The sequence below is a fragment of the Euphorbia lathyris genome, chromosome 6 (assembly GCF_963576675.1).
Source record: "Euphorbia lathyris chromosome 6, ddEupLath1.1, whole genome shotgun sequence".
Classification (NCBI taxonomy): domain Eukaryota; kingdom Viridiplantae; phylum Streptophyta; class Magnoliopsida; order Malpighiales; family Euphorbiaceae; genus Euphorbia; species Euphorbia lathyris.
The window spans coordinates 61,679,049-61,697,430 of record NC_088915.1 but is presented as its reverse complement, the minus strand read 5'-3'; the positions used below and the strand labels follow the sequence as shown (position 1 = coordinate 61,697,430).

The 18,382-nt window shown below is 37.1% G+C and overlaps 1 protein-coding gene across 2 annotated transcripts; it reads left to right on the top strand.

The window, feature by feature from the left end:
- The first annotated feature begins 516 nt into the window (after window positions 1–516).
- On the top strand, window positions 517–4,196 carry LOC136232897 (14-3-3-like protein D). Of its 2 annotated transcripts, none has more exons than XM_066022367.1 (7): window positions 517–652; window positions 921–1,227; window positions 1,369–1,456; window positions 1,863–1,972; window positions 2,075–2,220; window positions 3,801–3,856; window positions 3,960–4,196. In XM_066022367.1, exons 1-7 carry the CDS (start codon window positions 580–582, stop codon window positions 3,960–3,962), a joined length of 783 nt encoding a protein of 260 aa, XP_065878439.1. In that variant the 5' UTR covers window positions 517–579; the 3' UTR covers window positions 3,963–4,196. The 2 variants fall into 2 exon arrangements, with proteins under 2 accessions (XP_065878439.1, XP_065878438.1); XM_066022366.1 differs by having other exon boundaries at window positions 3,798–3,856.
- Window positions 4,197–18,382: the final 14,186 nt, after the last annotated feature.

Genomic DNA, 18,382 nt, shown 5'->3' with positions numbered 1-18,382 from the left:
TTATGTTTAAGATTTTTAACATGTAAAACTACTCAAAATTAAGCTACATTGTGCCTAATTTTTAGAGGATAAGATACCAACAGGTCTAAAGTTTTTGGGGAAGTATTAGGCTCCACGTACAAAATAAATCTAATGTAGGTTTAATATTAAAAAAGAGAGTATCAATTTAGACTTTGATAACGGAACGTGACATGTCAAAATAAATTAATACATGTTTAATGTTTAAAAAGGAATACCGATTTAAACTGTGATAACGGAACATGACACATCAAAACTTTAAACCTATTTTGTTACCTCATGATGTTATTATTATTTTGATACCTTAAATTTTTTTCTTTTTTTGTAATTTATCTGTACTGATATAGTAAAAATTAAAATCAGAATTATGCAAAACGAAGTCGTTTCTTTCATAAGAAAGTGGCATTGACGGACTAACCGCGCGCGTCTAGCCGGGAATTTTGCTGGCGTGTCTAGTGCTGTTGTCCCCGTCTTTTCTTTCATTTTCATAATCCGTATTCTAATTTTGTTTTTCTAGAGAGAGAACTGTTAGAAGGAGAAAAACAAACTTGTCTCCAGATCATGGCTTCTTCCACCGAACGAGAGAACTTTGTTTACATCGCCAAGCTCGCTGAACAAGCCGAGCGCTATGACGGTATAATCCCATCCTTCCTTTTTCTTTCTGTTTGTCTACTGAGAAAACTCGAGAAATTAAGAAGTAGGAAATTGAAATTCATGTATCTGATTAAAAGAACGCAATTCTATCTTTTTACTTGTTCATTTTTAGCCAATATCAGTTAAAGGGAAAGAAAACGCAACTTGAAGAGCTATATTAATCTAATTTCCAGTGACTAATAGCTACGGAGTAAAGATTTTACTTCATATGGGGGTTTGACTTCTAATTCTCCTTTGAATTAATGTAGAAATGGTGGAGGCTATGAAGAAAGTAGCTTCACTTGATGTAGAACTGACTGTGGAGGAAAGGAACTTACTCTCTGTAGGCTACAAGAATATCGTTGGTTCGCGCAGAGCATCGTGGAGGATCTTATCCTCAATTGATCAGAAAGAGGAGTCGAAAGGAAATAATCAAAATGTGCTTCGGATAAAAGGATATAGACAAAAAATTGAATCGGAGCTTTCCACTATTTGTAGTGATATAATGATTCTGATTGATGAGCATCTCATCCCTTCATCATCTGCTGCGGAGTCAACCGTTTTCTATTATAAGATGTGGGTGCTTTTTTTTTTGGTTGAAATTCTGATGTTTTTTTAATTGAGCGGGTTTTACTTTTCTATTACTACCTTGGTTTTCTTTCTATGTTTATAAAATATGAGTTTGGGTGGTTTTGATTTATTTTGGCTGATCCATAGGAAAGCGGATTATTATCGGTATTTGGCGGAGTTCAAAAATGGGAGTGAGAGGAAAGAAGTGGCTGAACAGTCCATGAAGGCTTATGAGGTTGGTTTGCTGAACTGGCTTTATGTATGGACGTTATGCAAGTGCTCAAGTATGTGTAATGTCCTGAATTATCAATCCTGAATTCTATTTTTCCAAAGTAGTTGCTTTTCTTTATTTTATGGCTGTTTGTCTATCTCCCTGTTCCTGACTTACTGGTGGTAACGGGCCACCTTGGTCCAATTGCATCTACCTTGAGGATAATTGGGATAGTTGACAGGATTATGCTTGGTTTGTAATTTTAATTTCTGACAGGCTGTAGTTAGATTTATTTTTCTAATCAACCTGAAGATAAATATGGTAATTTTTGTGTTATGTGTAGATCATAACGTTGCTTACAAAATATGCTAACCAGTCTGTTTAAATTCTCAAAATTGTTCACTTATTGCTTGTTTTTCTTTCTTGGCAGACAGCCTCTGCTACAGCAGAGGCTGATTTACCTCCTACACATCCCATTCGGCTGGGCTTGGCTTTGAACTACTCAGTTTTCTACTATGAAATTTTGAATTCACCTGAAAGGTGTGCATGTCTTTGCCGAGACTCTTATAGTTTGTGAAATATTGCAGTTTTTTTCCCCTTCAGGAACAGCTGACTATTTTGACATTGTAACTGTTTTCTCAGGGCTTGTCACCTTGCCAAGCAAGCTTTTGATGAAGCTATAGCTGAGTTGGATAACTTGACTGAGGAATCTTACAAAGATAGCACATTGATCATGCAGCTTTTGCGGGACAATCTCACCTTGTGGACCTCTGACATAGACGATGGAGGTAACTTGCATTTCGCATATCCTACCGGGAAAAATATTTAATCTAGACTCTTACTTTACCCAAGGGAACAATGTTGTTATTTGCAATCAATTGAGTAATAAATTCAGCTTGTTGTCTTGTACCGTTTACTCTCCTTATCCTTTATTTATCTTCGGTACCTCTAATTAATATTCTATATGTTTTTGTTCTCCTACATTGCATTTGTTTTTCATGTGATGATATTGTGTTTGTGAAGAAATAAACATAAGCTTTGATATTTAGTAGTTATACTTTTGTTTTATACTTGTGCATGCAATGGCTTCGCTTTTTCATCCAAACATTATATGTTGTACAAGCAACATGGCATCGAAATATAAATGAGTTTAGTAACAAAGTGAAGTCAACCAACATCATGCTTTGAAGAATATGAAGAATGTTTTTTTTTGAAATAATGTTGTTTCAAGAGAATACCGTAATTTGGGGACTTTGAATGATTGTTAATTCAATAACTGAGCAACACATGTGGATGCTAAATATTTATGAAAACTAACACCTCCTTTATCATCTGAAGTACATGGTATTCCTTGAGCCCTAAACTTGATCCATTTAAATTCCTAATGAAAACAAGTGACACAATCTCCTAATTAAAAAAACTAAACTTTCCTATTCACAATAAATGATCAGAAGAACAAAATGAGAAAAACCTAAGAAAAAGACCAAAAAACTCAAAAAAGATTTCTTGAATTTTGGTCAAATTCGGAAGCCAAAACAATATGGTTGTTTGTTTTAGACCTTCTGTATTCTTAGGCCTAAATCACTATTAGTAAGGAATTATGCAAATATTGCCTGTTAACTGTGTACTTTCCTTGATTATAAAACTAAGAGCTTGAACTGCTTATGGTCATCAACTAACTAAGTTGATCGACTTGACTGCAAAATTGTAGTGAAGGGAATTTTCATCAGATAGCCAGCAAAATCTTCAAGTTGACAGTCACAATCTTATCTTTAACCACTTTATCATCACAAACAACAAGCTTATGAGTCAAGTTCGTACTCATAGGCTTATCCAAGAACAAACCTCAGTTTGATACCAACATATAACTAAATTTCCTACTAAAACGATAATGAAACCATCTACTCTTACACATTAAATAGTCCAAAGAAAATTAGAACTTAATGGACGCCCATAGGCATGAAGTTTTGTCTACTTCTAGTCATGAGGATTTGATTACTTCTAGTCGAATAAGGACAGTTCTTTCGTAGGCCACGATGTGACGGTTGCATGTGGGTGGCACACTGCCTGAATCACTAAGTACATGTCTTGGGATTGGAGTGTAATAATGAAGTCTTGTTCTTTACTGAAAACTAGTGCTTGGTTAGAAAGGGAAACAAGCATGGATGTCGTTTTTTTAGGAGGATAGGAAAACAATATGGTTATTTATGGTCGCAATATTTTTTGACATCAATATTGTATATTTGTAGGGCCTTAATCATTAACTATGAGTAAGGAATTATGGACATATTTACCTTTTACCGTGTACTTTCGTCCTCTTGGTTGGCTTGTAGTAGCAACACTTATTGCTTCTCTTTTATTGCAGCAGAAGAAGCCCAGAAGCAAGACAACACTGCTAAAACTAACAGAGGTGAAGATGCAGAGGTGGGTTGTTTTCATATTATTGCTAACTTTTGTGAGTTCTCGTGTTTGTATCAACATGAGCATGCAAAATATGAACTGATGTTGTTCTTTCAATATCTTGCAGTGAAACGAACAGTGGCTCAGTGATTTCATGACCAGGAATTTTTTTTAAAACATCATTAGGTATTAACTCGAATCATTTCGGGACTAAGGCTTTGTTGTTGTTGTTGTATCATTAGGTATTAACTCTTAATTGCGAAGAAATTCAAAAACCGGCATTCAGTTTTTGTTGTTGAAGATAATTTGATGTTGAACTGCCAGCTTTATTATTTGCTTGCTGAAAGCCTGTTTTGTCGTTGCTCTTCATCGAGTTCGTAAAGGTTGTTTAAGAAGCCCTGTGCTGTTTTTTGTTTTAGAATGGATGGCATGTCATTGGAAAGAGTTGTGCTAATTTATGATTTGGGACTTTCCAGAGTTTACTGACAGCATGCATGAGAATCTCTTTTAGTGTTGTAAGTTTGGCTTTTCAAACACAGACCTAATGGTGTAGCACTTCACACAACTGTTATCTTTTCCAACATCTTTTTGGGTGTCTTGACTCGTATACCAGGTGTTCTTTTCTAGTTAAGAAACAGGGGAAAACAAGTCTCAAAAGGGGTGGGCAAAAAAACCGATCAAACCGGTAACCGAACCGAAAATCGGTAATTCGAACCGGAAAAAGCGGTTAATCGAACCGGTGGTTTTCTTAATGGTTAAAAAAATAAATAGATATCGGTTTCGGTTTCGGTTTCTGTTTCGGGTTAGCGTGTTGAAAAACTGCGGTTAACGGTTAACCGAACCGTTTAATAAATATAAATTTAAAAAATATATATATTATATAACATATATTATACAACATAAGAGTATATTATAAAATTGAAAAACAATAGCCTTTAACATATATTATTAAAAAGTAAAGCTGCTTAAGATCAAATCAAACCCTATTTATAAATATATGTCTGTGCGTGACGCGAAATGAGGGAACCAATACTGTTTCTAATCTTTGTATTTACTTTCTACCTTTGCTTTTTTCTTTTCGTAAGATAAGTCTGATTTTGGAATTATTTTGATTAAGCACTCAATTGAAAATGATACATTAAGTTTTGGTAAGTTTTGGTTAGCTAGTGAGAATTGGTTAAAAACCGTTAACCGAAAAACCTAACCGAAATTAATAGTTAACCGGTTGTATGGTTAACCGATTGATATGGACTGGTTTCGGTTTGTATGATTAAAAAACCGTACGTAACGGTTCGGTTAATTTTTTTACCTACTGGACCGGTTAACCGAACCGTGCCCACCCCTAGATTTTTGTAACAATATGAATTTATTCATGTGTAAATCAAATATTCATGTGTAAATCAAATATATACAGAGTATGTGATTACATTGTAGTCAATGACTGATCCAATATTCTAGGCTAGAAATAAGGAATTAAGCTGTGTGTTGAATATACGGATAAGTACAAATAATATACCCTAATACTCCCCCTTAGTCGAAATGTTCGGAGGCCGAACATTAAGACTATTTCGAAAATCTTCAAAGAGAGGTAGGGGTAGTCCTTTGGTGAAAATGTCAGCGATTTGATATCGAGATGGAACATGTAGGACGCGGACTTCTCCTTTGGCAACCCGTTCCCGAACAAAATGAATGTCCATCTCGACATGTTTGGTTCTGTGGTGTTGAACATGATTACCTGTGAGGTAGACGACGCTGACATCGTCACAATAGACGACGGTGGAATTCTGAATGGGGCAGCTGAGCTCAAGCAGAAGGTTACAGATCCGACATGTTTCAAACACTACATTTGCAACTCTACGATATTCTGCTTCTGCGCTTGAGCGAGATAGAGTAGGCTGTCGTTTGGCGGACCAGGAAATGAGATTGTCGTCAAGAAATACACAGTAGCTTGATGTCGATCGACGAGTGTCAGGACAGTCCGCCCAATCCGCATCAGTGTAAGATGTCAATTGACCTGGAGAAGATGCAATTAAGGTGAGGCCGAGATCAAGAGTACCTTTAATATACCGAAGTATTTGTTTACGGGCAGCCATGTGAGGTATCTTGGGATCGTGCATGAACAAACAGATCTGTTGAACGGCATATGATATATCAGGTCTGGTGAGTGTCAGATACTGGAGAGCACCTGCCAATTTTCTGTACTCTGTGGGGTCATGGTAGGCGGAGCCGGAAGAGATACTAAGCTTCTGTTTAGTGTCTACAGGGGTGATGGCTGGGTTGCATGATTAAAGGCTAGCTTTGGCAATTATTTCTGAGGCATATTTGCGTTGTGACAGAAATAAGGAACCTGGTGAGTGAGTGACAGAAATCCCCAAGAAGTAGTGGAGCTGACCCAAGTCTTTCAATGCAAATTCGGATTTCAATTTGGAAAAGATGGAGTTTTGAAGGTTGTCAGATGAGGTAACTAGAACAATGTCATCAACATACAAGAGAATATAAGCTGTGTATGTGTCGTGTTGATAGACAAAGAGTGAGTGATCTGATATGCTGTTTGTGAAGCCCATGGAGATTACATATGTTGCGAATCGTTGATACCAGGCCCTCGGTGCTTGCTTGAGTCCGTACAGTGATTTTTGAAGTAGGTAGACATGGTCAGGATGCTTCGGATCACGAAACCCCGGTGACTGATGCATGTAAACTGTTTCATTAAGGTTGCCATGTAAGAATGCATTTTTGACATCTAATTGGCGAAGGTTCCAATTCTGAGAAACAACAATACTTAGAACAACTCGAGTGGTTGCCGGCTTAACCGCAGGGCTAAATGTTTCACCACAGTCTACACCAACCAATTGTCCTGATCCATTTCCCACTAGTCGTGCTTTGTACCTTTCAAACGAGCCATCAGACTTGGTTTTGTGCCTGAAAATCCACCAACTACGAATAAAATTAGCATTTTTGGGACGGGGTACCAGTACCCACGTCTTATTTTCAATAAGAGCCTCAAACTTATCAGCTGTGGCTTGTGTCCAATTCGGGTCATGCAATGCAAGGGCTGATGTTTTGGGAATTGGAGAAATGGCAGGTGACACAGACGTTGACAAATTAAGCATACGACGGGGTTTGTGTATGCCGTGTTGTGCGCGTGTCACCATGTTATGTGTGTTTGGATTGGGAATGGTGGTGTTGGAGGACTCGACAGCAGTGGCTGTGCGAGTGGGAGAAGGCGAGGTGTTTCTACTGGATGTGGATGAATGTGGGGATGCATGAGGTGTGGTGGAGGCGAGAGCAGGGCACAATGGGGTTGGCACTGTGTCGACAAATGGAGGGGACGAATTTAAGGAAGAGGGTGAGACACGATGGTTCGATGTGGACGAGAGAGGAGACGAGACGGGAGGGTTCGACGCAGACGGAAGGGGCGACGCGATGCGACAATGGGGTTCGACGGGACAATGGGGTTCGACACGACAGTGGGGTTCGACGCACAAGGGAGAAGGGACAAGGAGGAGATAGACGAAGGGGACACTGAGTAGGGAATTGGCGACAGGGATGGATAGGGGACGGGTGACGCTGGGGACGACAGTAGCCCGTCGGATGGTGCCGAGGTGGAGGCACCGGAGGGCGAGCTGCGTGTTTTGGAGAAAAAGGAAAGGTGGTTTCATCGAACACGACGTGACGGGAAACTATTATTTTATTTTTGGATAAATCTAAACATTTGTATCCTCTATGATTGGCTGGGTAACCAAGGAAGACGCATGGGTAGGAACGAGCTTCTAACTTATGACGAGATTGAGTAGGAATAAAAGGGAAGCACAAGCATCCAAATACTCGTAAGTGTGAGTAAGAAGGATCCCTCTGATAGAGTATTTTGGTGGGGGAATGGTAACCCAAGATTCTGTGAGGATAAATATTGAGTAAGTAAGTAGCGATTTCTAGATCATGGTGCCATAAATGAAACGAAACAGAAGCATGATTCATGATAGTTCGAATAACATTGTTTATGGTTCTAATTGTGCGTTCCGACTTCCCATTTTGAGGTGAAGTATAGGGACATGAGAAACGAAATTGGATTCCATTATTTTGACAGAACTGGTGGAATGAATTATTGTTGAATTCACCCCCATCATCACACTGAAATACTGTAATGTCACGATCAAATTGTATGCGGACAAAGGAACGAAAATGAAGAAATATGGAGAATACTTGTGATCTTTGAGCTAAGAGAAAGGTCCATAGAAAATTAGTGTAATTATATAGGAATATCACATAGTAACGATGACCACTAGAGCTTAAAACAGGAGATGTCCACATGTCACTATGAATTAAATCAAAGGGCATACAAGCAGAATTATACAAGGACTGAAACGGTAATTTAACCTATTTTCTATTAACACAAGAAGAGCAAACAGAAAAATTCTTAATCCTATTACATGAAATCAAATTTTTATTCATCAGGGTGTGCAAAATTGGAGGTCCAGGATGTCCCAAACGATTGTGCCAAATATCGGAAGTTAAAGCAGTAAGAGCTGAATGGAAAAACGGTAATGTGGAGGAGCTAGACATGACTAGATAGAGATCCCCGGTACTATTACACCTCATGATAAGAGTCCCCGTCTGTAAATCCTTCATAGAGAAACCCAATGGATCAAATTCCACAGAAACTTGGTTATCAATAGTAAATTGACGGACTGAAATAAGTTTCTTAATGAGCTGTGGGGCATGCAAAACATTGTTCAATTTTAATGAATGATATTTAGTATGTAAGGATGCATTACCAGAACCACAAATAGGAATACAATGACCATTACCGACAATAATTTTATCATTGAGGCTCGAATCAAAATAAGAGGTGAGCGTACCTTTGTGAGCCGTCATGTGAGATGTGGCTCCTATGTCCATGTGCCACTAATCAGGAGGTGGTGTAATTGACATAGTATGCATAGCAGCTGCAATATCAGTTGGAGAATAAGCCGGATTGGCTACATTTAGATGTGCTTGGTGCAAATTAGGTCGAGGGCCAAGTATCCCTGGTTGAGATGGATGGCTGGAGGGCGTTGGGTTAGCCTATGTGTTCGTAGGGTATGGGTAGGGCGGGGTGGCCCATGGTTGTTGTGGTGGCCAAGGTGAATAGGGAGCCCATGACTGGCTGTACGGGTACCACGGATTGGAGCCGGAGGAGCGGGATTGGTAGCGTCCGCCATGTCTGCCGCGGCTGTACCGCCCACCGTTTCTGCTGCCGCACGAATTGTAAGGCAGACGGTGATGCGTCTGCCGTGCAGAGGGATATGGAGATGGCAGTTGAGCAGAGGTGGCTGCAGTAAGTGCGACAGAATCCGTAGGGGTGACGGATTTTCGGGCACGGGCTGTTTCTTCGAGAATCAGCATTGAACGTGCCTTGGGAAACGACGGAAGGGGGTCTCCGTGTCTGATCTATGTTCCAACTGTATCATAGGCGTCGGTCAGTCCAGAGATGAGTTGCAGAACCATCTGATCATTAGTAATAGGGCTGTATACGTTTGGTAATTGATCAGAAATAGATTTGATGTGTTGACAGTAGGATGAGATGTCATAGAAGTCATCTAATTTGATTTTGGAGAACTCTTGCTGAAGGAACATGGCACGTGAATGTTTGTTGTCAGAGAAGATATCATGTAGACGGGTCCAGGCTTTAGCTGCAGTGGAATCAGGTTCAATGATGGTGTGAAGCAAGTCAAGTGATATAGTACTGTATATCCATTGGAGGACAACAACATCAATGCGAGACCAGAGTTCGGGGTTTGTGGTTGTTATAGGGTCGGCGGAAGCAGGAGGGATGATGTGGTCAAGGACCTGGAAGGCTTTGGCATGAAGCTTAAACAGGGCAGCCCAGGCTGGGTAAGGTCCTTTTTCATTGTCTAGGGTAATCTTGATGAAAGTGGATATATTTGAGACTGTGAGGGATGGATGGGTTGTGTTTAATTTTTCCGGATTGATGGTCATGGTTTCTGAGTTTTCGGTTTGAGGGGTTTCGTTGTTAGAGTTTGCAGAAGTGTTGGTCATGGTGGCGGCGGGGAAGAGAGGTGGGCAGCGGCGGCCGAGGGAGAGGTAAGGTGATCGGCGACGGCGGCCGAGAGGAAGGAGAGATTAGGGTTGCGGGTTTGAGGAGAGAGAAAGAGGGAGGTAGGTTAGGGTTTGGTCTCTAATACCATGTAACAATATGAATTGCTCAGTGATTGTTATTCATGTGTAAATCAAATATATACAGAGTATGTGATTACATTGTAGTCAATGACTGATCCTATATTCTAGGGTAGAAATAAGGAATTAAGCTGTGTGTTGAATATACAGATAAATACAAATAATATACTCTAATACTTTTTAGGGATGTCAATCTCCGATACGACAATCTCCGATACGGCAATAGAAACAACCTGCTTTACGGAACTTGATATGATTATTATTTTTGTGTTAGAATATATAGATTACATAATTGTGTTATGATGCAATAATTCGTTTTGACACTCATGATTGCTATGATCTATTAATGGAATTTTTTATCTCTAAAATTTAATTTGACAACTAAATTATTTTGCACTTTTTGACAAAATTAAAAATAAAATTTTATTATTAAATTTTACGTATTGAATATTATAAATATTGAAGTTATTAAATGATATAATTATTTAATAAAGTATTGAAGTTAATAATATTAAGTTTTTATTATTAGTGATCATCATTTTAAAATATTAAATTAAATATTTTGATTTACTAATTTAAATTTTATTGTAACTTAATTGTGGATTTTAAGTTGTTGGTACATGTAGTTATTAAATCCATTAAAAAAAAAAGCATTTCGATAGATTCATTTGAAATAATTATTTTAGTTATCAAACAGATCTTAGTCTTTTTCAATGTTGTTAGATCTGGATTGGATATCAAACCGAATTTGTAGTTGGATTATGGATTACGCGATTCAACCAAATCATTCGAAGATGATGTAATAAATAAAATAATACATACATATATATAATTAAGTTAAAATATTTTCATAAATTATTATGATTCTAATTTGTTATGAATGAATAATGTGTTATTTGAAAAGATAAAATGGGCAACATGAGCTTTGTGAGCTAGTGAAGAATGTGTAAAAGTATTTTAAATTGCTAAGGTATGAAGAGAATGCAACATCATAAGTTATACGTTTATTTTAGGCCTAATGCTTCTCCAGCCTCCTCAATTTATTCAAATTGGACATTTTACTCTTCCAATTCATCAAATGTCCTATTTACCCTCTTAACTCCTTAGAAATGGTATTTCTCATCCCCTTAACTTGTCCAAATTAATCATTTTACCCATTCTCAACTCATCGAATGTCCTATTTACCCCCTTAACTCCATAAAAGTGGTATTTCTCACACCTTATGATTAGGGCTGTAATCGAGCCGAGCTGAGCCGAGCTTTGGCCTGTTCAAGCTCGGCTCGCTATAAAATTAACGAGCTCGAGCCCGAGCCGAGCCCGAGCCGAGAAAGCTATTCTTTGCTATTCCGGACTCAAACTGGTTTAACGCTTGCCTTTTCAATTTGTCCATATCATTAAAAATTGCCAATTGTTATTTTTTTTATTACTTGTTGATTGCTTTGAATGAAGAAATATCCCAGTCTTGAGCAGCAATGACCATATCCCTTTTAGGAAAATAGAAGCTATTCAATAATCACATTCCTTTTAGACAAATGGAAGCTATTCGGATTACTACGATGAATTTTCAAAATGGCTGGTCGAATGAAGATGCGATCCTGTATGGTAATCATAAGCTAAATGAGATCTTAAGGTAGTTGAAACCAGACGTAGGCTAGATTAGGCTTAATTGCGATGGCTCTTGCTAAGGATCAAGTAGAATTTTTGCTCGTGGCATTCTTAGGGAGTTCCATAGTCACTGGTTCGCGGGCTTTGTCCAAAATATTAGCATAACATCCTCTCTGGATGCGGAGTTTTAGGGCATGCACACCAACATCGGTTTAACTAACTTGGGTGTTGATAAAATCGTTATTGAAACGAACAATGTGGAGGTTACTTCTTGCTTTACTAGTGATTCCACCCTGTGTGGCAAGCCAAGTAATCTTATAAAAAAGATAGAGCTTCATAGGATTTGAATATATGACCGTTTACATTAAATTATAAGTCTTAAATTTAACTCAACCATTTTGAAATAATAAATTAATATAACATATGTATCAATGTAAATAAATATTAGAAGGTGCTATCAGGAGATGACACCAACCTTATTTAAGGGTGGAGTCGACCGTCTAGAGGTTTGGATTCTAGATTCGCTTGACTCCCGAATCATGAGGTTACTATGCCCTATGTACTAGTTTATTCAAACTAGCCATATACACTAATCTTCCACAAGGTATTATTATTTGATATTGCGAAATCGCTTATTACCGTTGTATGTTGGCTTTAAAAGCATCATGACCAACTATATTTTACTAAATGTTGACTCTACTTAATTTCTTAAGCCTCCTGAGAACACCTAATTATCCATACATTTTTTTTATTCCTTTTTCTTGAGATGAAGTCTAAATTTGTTGCTAACATTTTAACGAAAATACATACCTATTTTTAACCTAAAAAATAGTAAAAGTTTATTCATATTGTTTCCAATGTGAATAATGGCAAATACAGGATTGTTCAGCCGGGTGGTCAATTTTACACATGCCTGTATATAGTATTATACGATATTAAGTCTAACTACACTAGAAAATCTAACTATACATTTGTGGGTAAATTTTTTTTCATTCCATTTCACTTCTAAGCCAATTTTTTTCGAAGTAGATAGATTTTCTGGTGTGTTGGGGGGTGGGCATCTTGCACTCCAACCCCCAATTTCTCGGAGATATGAGTCGGAACCACCCATAATAAGAACGGTTTCGGATATGCGCAACGGATGGGGGATGCTGGCTCCCCTGTCTATGCCCTTGCACCTAGAACAATTTGGACCTAGATAAAGGCCTAGTCAATGATTACTTGCAATGCAATAAATTTAACGTAGCTACTCTTAATTTTTTTTAATCCTAGCTGCGCTAAAACGACTTAGTCTAAGTTAGCTAGAAAAATTCATAACCTTTTATTTGTTGGGGATGCAATCTTATAGATAAAGATAGAGGGGGTAGCCATGAGCTTAACCACTCATAGATAAGATAATAATTTTATAAAATTCTTTTGGGCCCACTAAAAATATAAAATAATAATTTATTAAATGAATATGAAAATTATATATATAATTAATAAAATAAAGCACTTCCTAAACAACTTTTATTTCAGATTTTATAGTTTTTTCAAATATGTATTTATAGTCGATTGCTTTTTTTTTTTTCAAATTTTATGCTTTCTTAAAATTTTGGATAGATTGAGGACTAAATAAATATGGCAAAAGCATAATTAGACCCATGATCTTTCATTTTTTGGTTCATTAAACCTTTATCTTTTATTTGAATACATTAAGCCCCTGATCATTTTTTTTCTATCTCATTAAGCCATTGATGATCAAATTAGTAAGTTGTGAACATCCAATTCTGTTAAAAATACGTTTTTAACTTCATTTATATTTGAAATTCTTAAAAAAATATTTTTTATAGTTTGAATTAAAGTTTTTACAGTTTTTCTATAGTCATATTAAACGTCTAAAACTGCTTTCAAACAATGAAAAAATGCAAATTTCAAATGCAGGTGTAATGAATAATAGTCTGTTAACTGAATTTTATGTTCAAAATTAATTTTTTTGGTCATCAAGGGTTTAATGAGGCAAAAAATAAATGATCAGAGGCTTAATATATCAAAATAAAAGATCAAGAGTTTAATGAACCAAAAAATGAAAGATCATGAGCCTCGTGATGTTTTTTTTCCAATAAATAACACTACCCTACTAGGCAAAGTGCATCATTAGACCCTTGATCTTTCATATTTTGGTTCATTAAACACTTAATCTTTTATTTGGATACATAAAGCCCTTGATACTTTATTTTTGTCTCATTAAGCCCTTGATGGAGGACTAAATAAATAAGGCAAAAAACATCATTAGGCCCCTGATCTTTCATTTTCTGGTTCATTAAACTCTTCATCTTTTATTTGAATACATTAAGCTCATGATCATTTTTTTTATCTCATTAAGCCATTGATGATCAAATTAGTAAGTTGTGAACATCCAATTCTGTTAAAAATATGTTTTTAACTTCATTTGTATTTGAAATTCTTAAAAAAATATTTTTTTTTATAGTTTGAATTAAAGTTTTTACAGTTTTCCTATAGTCATATTAAACGTCTAAAACTGCTTTCAAACAATGAAAAAATACAAATTTCAAACGCATGTGTAATGAATGAAAGTATGTTAACTGAATTTTATGTTCAAAATTAATTTTTTTGGTCATCAAGGGTTTAATGAGGCCAAAAATAAATGATCAGGGGCTTAATGTATCAAAATAAAAGATCAAGAGTTTAATGAACCAAAAAATTAAAGATCATGAGCCTCATGATGTTTTTTTCCAATAAATAACACTAGCCTATTAGGCAAAATGCATCATTAGGCCCTTGATCTTTCATATTTTGGTTCATTAAACCCTTAATCTTTTATTTGGATACATTAAGCCATTGATAACTTATTTTTGGTCTCATTAAGCCCTTGATGACCAAATTAGTAAGTTGTGAACATCTAATTCTGTTAAAAATACGTTATTAACTTCATGTGTATTTGAAATTATTAAAAAAATATTTTTTACAGTTTGAATTAAAGTTTTTAGAGTTTTCCTATAACCGCATTACACATCCAAAACTGCTCTCAAACAGTGAAAAATACAAATTTTGGATGCTGGTGTAATGAGTAACAGTCTGTTAAACGAATTAGATGATCATAACTTACTAATTTGGTCATCAAAGGCTTAATAAGGCAAAAAATAAATGATCAATGACCTAATATATCCAAATAAAAGATCAAAAACTTAATGAACAAAAAATGAAAGATCAGGGGCCTAATGATGCTTTTTGTCTTCCTATTATATACTATTCTATTTAGAATTGGTTCCTATTAAAACGAATATGTATATAATTACGCACGAATACCTTAACAGTAACCACTAAAATTCTCAAGAATTTTAGTAATTTAAAAATCAAATTTTCATTAAATCAAAAGCTCATGTTACAAACAAAATTATTCCTTAAATTGGCAAAGAATAACATTAAAACTTTTTCCTAAATAGAATAGGAAAAGACTGCAAAAAAGGAAATTTAGAGAAAAATTCCAAATATAATAAATACAATTAATTGTAAATTTTAGAATTTGAAGAAAACATCCGAAAACTTCAGAACTTAAACAAAAGTTAAAAAATCGCCAATGCATCACAAATCATATATAAAGGCCTTGAACATCTAAAAATGACATCTTTACTTGTTCTCTATTGAATTCCGACCGCCACTCTTCTCTATTTATCCTTTTCCTTAATGTCGTTTAAGCACAAAGAAATAGTAGAAATATGCAAGAAAGAAGCAGGCTACTTGGGATCACACTACCCAGCCATGGTGCTTGCTGCAATCGGTCTAAACAAGTATCTAGTACGGTACGAGACCCGCTTCACCGAAGACAAAAGAAGGCTGCTGACGGAGCTCGTTGACGCGGCGGATATTAGGCCACCACCGCCGGAAAGTGGTTACTTAAATTACAAGGAAGGCGATAGAATTGATGCATATGTGAATGAGGGATGGTGGGTAGGTAGTGTTATAAGAAAAGTGGATCCTAATTATATAGTGAGATTGGATAAGGATGGTGTTGAATTGCATTCTCCTTTTTATAAACTCAGACTTCATCTTGATTGGGAAAGTGACAATTGGGTCTATCATCAATTTAGGTAATCTATTGCATTTTTTTTATTCTAAAAACAATAGCGTTTTGGAGTTTTTCACGAAAAGCTTCTATTCGTAGCTTTTCATGAATAATTGTTTCTATTTATTTGATGTTGGCAAAATTATCTTTTTTATTTCCATGAATCTTGTTTTTTTAAACGTTATTATATAATATTATTATTAACTCCGCCTGTGAGGGTCACTTGGTGGCCTTTACAGCCGGTCCCAAGCCCGGACAAAGGAGGAGGGTTGCGGTAGGTTTGTGGCGGCCATCGTAAAACTTAGCCACATCTTATGACATGAACCATAATATAAATACCGTTGGGGCGTTCCCTACTCAGCGACGCGCTGCACTTCCTAGACCCGGGTGTAGTGATAAATGTGCAAGGGTTGCTAGGTCGTCGCCCCGAAGCGGCGCGCCACCCCTGGACCCGGGGGTGGTGTCAAATATGCAAGGGTTGCGGGTAAATAAGCTAGTCCACGGTAATGGTAGGGGTAGGGGTAAGGGTAGTAGGTTACGCTTTGGGACATGGAACATAGGTTCTTTGACAGGAAGATTAGCTGAAATTGTAGATGTTATGAAGAGGAGGAGAATAAATATATTATGCCTACAAGAAACCAAGTGGGTTGGAGCCAAGGCTAGAGAGATAGCTCCTTGGGGTTATAAGCTTTGGTACTCAGGAAAGGATAAGGGTAGAAATGGAGTAGGTATTCTTATTGATAGGGAGTATATTGATGAGGTAGTAGCGGTGTCTAGGAAGAGCGATAGAATTATGAGTGTTAAGCTAGTGATAGGGGATGAGGTTGTGAATGTCATTAGTGCATATGCGCCACAAATAGGATTAGATGTGTCTATAAGACAAGCTTTTTGGGATGACTTAGAGGAAGTGGTGCAACAGGTTCCTAGGGATGAAAAAATGGTACTAGGGGGTGATCTCAATGGACACGTGGGTTCTAGGCGAGATGGGTTTGAGAGTGTTCATGGAGGGTATGGCTTTGGAGATAAGAATGAAGCAGGAAATGATATTTTGGAATTCGCATCAGCCTATGACTTGAGTATCATGAACACATGGTTTATGAAGAGAACATCCCACTTAGTGACTTATCGGAGTGGCGGTAATGCGAGCCAAATTGACTTCTTCTTAGTAAGGAGTGCTTGGAGAAAGAGTTATATTGATTGTAAGGTGATCCCTGGTGAGAGTACGACAACCCAACATAGAGTAGTGGTGCTAGATTTTCGAAGTAGGAAATGTATAAGAAAACAAACACCTCAAGTAGAGACTAAGATTAAGTGGTGGAAATTGCAAGGGGAGAATCAACAAAAATTTGTGGATGAGATGACCAAAAAAGATATTTGGACTTGCAATATGGATTCAGATATAGATTCGATATGGAATAAGATGGAGCATAGTATAAGGGAAGTAGCGAAGGAAGTTCTAGGGGAATCTAAAGGTAGCATGCCACCGGGTAAGGACACATCTTGGTGGACAGAAGAAGTACGACAAGCAGTAAAGAGTAAGAGAGAATCCTATAAACTATTGGGGAAATGTAGGAGTGACGAGAACTACGAAAAATACAAAGAGGCTAAAAGGGAAGTAAAGAAGGTCATACGAGATGCTAGAGCAAAGGTGAATCGGGATCTGTATACAAGATTGGATACGAAAGAAGGGGAAAGAGACATATATAGAATTGCTCGGATGAGAGATAGGAAGACGCGAGATCTCGGAAAAGTTAAATGTGTGAAGGATGTGGACCAGAAAGTCCTAGTTGGAGATAAGGATATCAAGGAACGATGGAGGTCCTATTTTGATGACTTATTTAATGGAGATCGCCAACAAGATGTTGGAGATATAAGTATCCATCACGATATGATAAATCATGAATGCCTGCGGAGAATTCAAAAGGGTGAAGTCAAAATGACATTAAGTAAGATGAAGTTGAAGAAAGCAGTAGGACCTGATGGCATCCCTATTGAGATTTGGAGATGTTTGGGAGAAAGAGGAATCGAATGGTTGACGACGTTCTTCAACAAAATTTGGAGAAACAATAAGATGCCATCAGAATGGAGGAAAAGTACCTTAATCCCTTTGTATAAGAACAAAGGCGATGTCCAAGATTGTGCCAACTATCGGGGAATCAAATTAATGAGTCACACTATGAAACTTTGGGAGCGAGTGATTGAACAAAGGCTAAGGAGGACGGTGAAGATCTCGGAAAACCAGTTTGGCTTTATGCCGGGAAGATCAACTATGGAAGCCATCCATCTAATGAGACAATTAATGGAGCACTATCGAAATAAGAAGAAAGACTTGCATATGGTTTTCATTGACTTGGAGAAAGCATATGATAAGGTACCAAGGGAAGTACTTTGGTGGGCCTTGACAAGGAAAGGCATTTCGCGGAAATATATTGACATCATAAAGGACATGTATGAGGGAGTATGCACGAGTGTACGTACTAGTGTTGGGAAGACTGAAGAGTTTCCTATTATGATTGGAGTGCATCAAGGTTCCGCACTAAGCCCATTTCTTTTTGCCATCGTTATGGATGAACTAACAAGTTCACTTCAAGATGGTATACCATGGTGCATGCTGTTTGCAGATGATATTGTGTTGGTTGATGAGACGAAAGAAGGAGTGGAGATGAAGTTGGAACTATGGAGGCAAACTCTAGAATCTAGAGGCT

Excerpts from the sequence above, each read along its gene's own strand:
- LOC136232897 (XM_066022366.1), top strand. The coding sequence starts at position 580 with ATGGCTTCTTCCACCGAACGAGAGAACTTTGTTTACATCGCCAAGCTC. Across the intron at positions 653-920 it reads ACAAGCCGAGCGCTATGACG|AAATGGTGGAGGCTATGAAG; the intron begins GTATAATCCCAT and ends GAATTAATGTAG. Across the intron at positions 1,457-1,862 it reads AGTCCATGAAGGCTTATGAG|ACAGCCTCTGCTACAGCAGA; the intron begins GTTGGTTTGCTG and ends CTTTCTTGGCAG.